The sequence below is a fragment of the Pongo pygmaeus genome, chromosome 3 (genome assembly GCF_028885625.2).
Source record: "Pongo pygmaeus isolate AG05252 chromosome 3, NHGRI_mPonPyg2-v2.0_pri, whole genome shotgun sequence".
Taxonomy (NCBI): Eukaryota; Metazoa; Chordata; class Mammalia; order Primates; family Hominidae; genus Pongo; species Pongo pygmaeus.
This window is the reverse complement of record NC_072376.2, coordinates 158429949-158435948: the sequence shown is the minus strand read 5'-3', so window position 1 is coordinate 158435948 and position 6000 is coordinate 158429949. Positions and strand designations below refer to the sequence as shown.

Here is a 6000-nt window from a genome sequence, read left to right as displayed (position 1 = left end):
CTCATCCCTCCTGCTTTATTACCTCCTCCCATAGTCACGCTTGTATCTTCATCTGAAGTTTAGAAATTGTTGCTTTGGTTGACTGCATGGTACTAACCAAAAAGTGCTGCTGCTGTAATTTCTAAAATTAAAAAGTTTATACACTTAGATTTTGGTAGTTTTTCTCAATTTTTCAAGGTGTACATGTCCTTTGTTTTGTGATTTAAATTGGCTCCAGTCTCTTCATGCTGCTGTGTTCCAGTCTCTGTATTAGTAATTTCATTCATGTTTGGTGGAGGATATTTGAGAAAAAAACTCTCAGAAGAGTAGCAAACTTTACTGATCCTAAAATCTAATAGGTGAATAAAGGAAATGACAAATTTTTAGTCAAAGTAAGCAATAATGACAGGTTTATTGAAAATTTCCAGTAGAGAAAACCCACTAGTTTTGGAATAAAAGTACTCAATGTACGAGAGCATAAGTGAATACAAAAGATTAACAGAAGGAAAATAAAACCAAACATAGTACAAAAAAATTTAAAAAGTTTGAAATGAATTCAAACTGGGATGTTCTTTAAATCCTCCAAATATTTAACAGACTTACTAAGTTTGGCAAAAAATTCACTTGAAAATTAAAGCCTATTTCTGTACTGTAAACTCCATAAAAACTGTTTATTAAATTCAAGCACTCCATATAACTGGTATTGAAACATGTAGGCAATTTCAGAATAGCAGGAATTATTCATTTGCTCTCACAGTTACATGAATTAACCAGCTGCAGAACTGCTTTTTGAAGAGTATGAGATAAAAGAATGCCAAGAGAGAAAAAAATGATAAAAATCTCTAAAAAATGGAAACACAGCAAAATTCATATATCAGTTTGTTTCTTTAAAGCAACAAATTGAATTTTTACAGTATAGTCTACATTTGCAGTTGTCATTTCCCTCTTCCCCCCACCCACCTCAAATACTCCTGAATTCACTAGTCTAATCAATTCTTAACTTCCAAATACTCTGTACATACATATTTAGCAAAGAGCATATGCCTAGCATTATTCTGACAGCAAGTATGGTCAGCATACAATTTTAGAAAGATTATTATGTATTTCATCAAGATTAACCTTTACTTAAAACAAACAAACAAAACCATCGCTAAACAAATAGTTTTAAAATATTATGAAAACCCATGAAAAGAAGACTCAACATGGGCTCTAAACCTGATAAAACACGTTTCAGAACAACTATTAATGCTAAACTTCTGCCCAACGATGACCTTAAAGTGCCAAACACCAAAGAATCTCTTAGGACCGTTTTCTAATAGGCAATTTGTCCCTGGCTTGGCCATCTCTCCTTTAACTGTACACAAAGTCCTGCTAAAAGTCTGCATTTTAGTTGATTTTACAATAGAATGTTACAATGTAAACTAAACAGGTTCTTGATATCAACAGCATGTTACCAAGGTGTGTTTTTTTGTTTTGTTTTGTTTAAATTTCTGAATCCAACAGTTGGTCACAGAGGTCAAGTATTATCAAGGCTCTTTTGTCAGTTCTCAATCGTGTCTGACTCATCCATCCTTCAAGTACATGCAAGGCTCAATAGTTTTCCAGAGGCAGATGCCTGGGGCCATTTAAGACACAGATGAAATAGGATTATGAGGTGAACCCATTTGAGTAAGAACTTTATCCAGCCACTGGAGGGGGCCGTGCAGATGTATCTCAATCCAGCAGGGGGTGCTAGTAACATCCTGGCGGTGGTATTCTGCTCCCCAGCCCTAGGAAAAACATATTGGAGGTCATTTAACTTGTTTAACTCAGTGGTTAAACTTATTAAGTAAGAAGAGTTCACATAACCAGAGACTCTGATTAAAGCTATGCATCTTTCCTCCCTGACCCTCCACCCCTGGGGAGAAAAAAACACACATGCACAAACGCACACATAATTTGGCAGGCAATTTCAAGGGATGGATGTTAGCTCCCCAGGGTCCATCCATGGATTCCAATAAGAATTACTGGTCTTGAGGAATGAAGGTTTTAAAATACATTATAAAGTTGTCTTAATAAAGACACTTTAAAACTTTTAATTGCCCATTACTGATAGTAATGTAATAGCTATTATTAAATTCTCATTTTATCATCAAGAAAATAAAACAAAAAAGCTATGCTAGACAGACTGACATTCAATTTCTTCCCTATTCAGCCACTGAAGGTCCTCCTATCAACACACAGCTCTTGATCTTTCAATCTCTAAGCAAAACGGGCAGGAGTACATTCAAGTATCCAAAAAGCTATAATAATTGACACCTAGCCATTGCCATGAATAAATACATTCTATCACATTCATTTGTACAAGAAGGTAGCCTGGCAGAATTAGTGCATTAAGACAGTACAGTTCCATAGAATAAAGTCACTATGAAAAAGAGAAAAGTAACTGCTACTGCAAAGATCAAAAACTCATTGGTGAGGGTGGACAATGAATGTGAAGTTCTGATTAATCCTTTAACCACTGTTTCATGAGGAATATGAGAAGATTGGGTTCTATTTATTTCTGCTATCTATCTACTCCAGTAGTTTTGAGAAATATATCTGGGGCCAGGCACGGTGGCTCACACCTGTAATCCCAGCACTTTGGGAGGCCGAGATGGACAGATCACCTGAGGTCGGGAGTTCGAAACCAGCCTGGCCAACATGGCGAAACCCTGTCTCTACTAAAAATATAAAAATTAGCCAGGGGTGGTGGTGTATCCCTGTAATCCCTGCTACTTGGGAGGCTTAGACATGAGAATCACTTGAACCCAGGAGGCGGAGGTTGCCGTGAGTCAAGATCACACCACTGCACTCCAGCGTCGGTGACAGAGAGAGACTGTCTCAGGCAGGTGATCACTTGGGGTCAGGAGTTTGAGACCAGCCTGGCCAACATGGTGAAACTCTGTCTCTACTAAAAATACAGAAATTAGCTGGGTGCGGTGGCCACATGCCTGTAATCCCAGCATACTTGGGAGGCTGAGGCAGAAGAATTGCTTGAACCTGGGAGGCAGAGGTTGCAGTGAGCCGAGATCGCACCATTGCACTCCAGCCTGGGTGACAGAGCAAGACTCCGTCTTAAGAAAAAAGAAAAAAAAAGAAAATATATCTGAACATCAGAACTTGTATGAATTCCATCTATATAGATATATATATCTACATAGATGTATGTACACTCATGCATTTGTAAATATAAACAAACTCCTAAAATTAATTTACAGGCTTATGTGCAGGTTTCCTCCATCAGACAGCAAGATCTTTGAAGGCAGGAATTTATCTTTACCTCCAATATATAGCATAATGACAGAAAGCAGAAGCTCTATAAATATGTGTTCAGCTGAGCTGACTCAGAATTTTCAGACATAGAGTTTAAAGTACAAATAATTTATAAAATGTGTTTTATGTTAACATCCAAAAATGATCATTTTAAAAACAGCATAAGATTGGCTATTGTTAGTAAAATGTTATGTTATAATTTCTTTAAAATGTTGAATGGGAGAGGATAAAGTATGCAGTCCTTATAATAACAGTTTTGTAAAAACAGTGTGCAAATTTTTTGTTGCTAATATATGATAAACAACTTCTCTTTAACATTCAGCAGGATTTTTAAATAATATTTACCTTCAGCTCTCCAAATCCAACTTCCAGGCTAAGTTCATTATATCTTGTATAACTCTCCATTCTAGTGCTTATCGGATTATAATTAAAGATATACTAGGGCATAAGGATCTTGATGATAGAGACTTTAAGTGCTTTTTCATCTTTGTATTACTTCTCTGAAATAGTGCTAAAATATCTGCTGAATGAATGAAATCTAATAAATTTTGAATGCATAACTTTGCATTATAAATACCTTTTATTAGTGTAAAGGTTGTTTTTACTTGTGTAAAAGTAAATTATTAAAACTCTACAAAAGTAAAATAATTAAAATTGATTGGGTAAACAATAAGAAATGAGTTTGAGCAGAAAGCTAATTGGAACATTAAAGTCATAAATTCTCTTAGAGTGGTCCTTCAATAACAGACTCACTGAGGGACCTTAATAATAATTACCACAGTTCTCAACTCCATCCACCCCCATTTCAAAGATGATAAACATGAGAACCAGAGAAGAAATCTGTGCCTTAATCACACAGTTAAAACGGCAGAAAAAACTGGAAACTGCATCTTGACTCTCAAGAGCTGTTCTTTCCTCCATACCAATTAAAACAATAAACAAAAACACTTCTGGCAGGTCACTGTTCTTATTTTAAAAATCATTTGAGCCAAATGCTAAGTCAAAAATTAAACAGCACATGTTAACAATGAATAAGATAGGTCTTTGTAGTCCCATATGTACATAGCATATGGGTCAACCTCTTTAAAGGGTAAAAAAATTTTCTTAATACTAACAAGGTACCAGACTCAGCTACAAATAACTGTTGAAGTACACTGCAAAAAGCAAGCAAGCAAACAAACAAAACACACAAAAACAAACACTAAGGGAACACACTGAAAATCTAAGATGCTTTAAATAAGTAGGAAAAGTAATTATATTCAGGAAAAGATATCTTTGATCTAAGGGATGATTAACAAGGCTCCAAAATTATCCTCAGTAATAAATACATTACAAAACAGGTTTAACAACAAGTCTGGTGAGCTTCTGAAGAGAAGACATAAAAGGTAATTGCCTCACTCAAATATATAATTACTTCTGTTTCTCAAAGTACGAGAGGATGAAATTTATTTTTGAGAATTCAGAGACAGGTCAGTTACTAGAATAAGTCACTGACTCATGAAATCTAATCAGACATTTAAGGTTTTTTAGATTTCAATGGCATCTTAAAAATTTTTATTTCTCAGAGGCAGAAGATGAGACAGCAAAAAGATCAATTATTATGAGCAATGTCTTTAACCTTTTCCCTCATCAAACCTTCCAATGCAATCTTTGAGCTAAGGCATCTATTTATCTTGGGCAAGGGCCTTATTAACTTTTGAATTGTAAGAAAATCATGAGGCTTACTGAAACCACTAAAAAAACCTGACCAAACACAATTTCCAATGTGATGAACTTTAATTTTTACAGAAAGATCACTTGCTTACTGTTGAAACAAAAACAAGCATTACCATCATAAAAGTACTAAAAACAAAGAATGAAAAGGAAGATAGGCTTACTCAACTGATCTCGTAAAACAACCATGTATTTAAATTATATGTTAAATACATAACATAACATATTCTATTGGTAATACAATAGCTAAAGCGGTGCTATCTGAATAAGGACAAGGCTATTAAAACCTACTGCTATTGATATTTAATACAAGTACTCCTATGTTCCAATGATATTTTCCTAATAATTGACATTTTTGTTAAAGTTTAAAAATGCCTAGATAAGTCAGCTAATATGTTATCAAGAGGATATAGATTCATATATTGCCAAAAAAAAAAAAAAAAAAAAAGCACAGCAAAAGTATGTTAGGCCCTAAATGGAGGAGTCAGAGCTCACTTACCTTCACAAAGCTCATACGTATAGTACACATTTTTGTAAGCTCATAGACTGTCTCAAATCCATGGTTCACAGACTGTGCCAATAACTGAGCAAATTCTTGGTTGTTAAAAATTTTCAGACTACACCCACTAGGGATCTTGCAAACAGTAGTAGGATGAAATCCATGATGGTAGTTGCAGTTCCGACTTTGCACAAAGATGCTACTGTCACTAAGGCATTCGGCATACACCTCCCCTCCAACATAATAAAGATGAACTCCTATAGGAAGACAAAGCATATCATTTAGTTATTATTAATTTTTATAGCTCAAAGGCACCTGTGCAGCTTCAACACAGAAACTTACATTTACCTGGCTTTAAACTTTGGCTAGTCAGATAGCTATTCTCTAGGTCCTGTACAACAGGGGTCCCCAAGCCCCGGGGCCATGGACCAGTATCGGTCCGTGGCCTGTTGGAAACCAGGCCACATAGCAGGAGGTGAGTGAGCAAGCATTACAGCCTGAGCTCCACCTCCTGT

The 6000-nt window shown here is 35.6% G+C and overlaps 1 protein-coding gene across 4 annotated transcripts in view; it reads right to left on the bottom strand.

Annotated features, from left to right (window-relative positions):
* Positions 1 to 359: 359 nt before the first annotated feature.
* Positions 360 to 6000, bottom strand: part of SMAD1 (SMAD family member 1) — a 76478-nt gene continuing 70837 nt past the window's right edge. For all 4 annotated transcript variants that reach the window (XM_054485525.2, XM_054485520.2, XM_054485523.2 and 1 more), the window contains exons 6-7: positions 5486 to 5742; positions 360 to 1748 (exon numbers count right to left, since the gene is read on the bottom strand). In XM_054485525.2, the coding sequence (XP_054341500.1) occupies positions 1605 to 1748; positions 5486 to 5742 (401 nt within the window). In that variant the 3' untranslated portion in view covers positions 360 to 1604. The remainder of the gene's footprint in view (positions 1749 to 5485; positions 5743 to 6000) is intronic.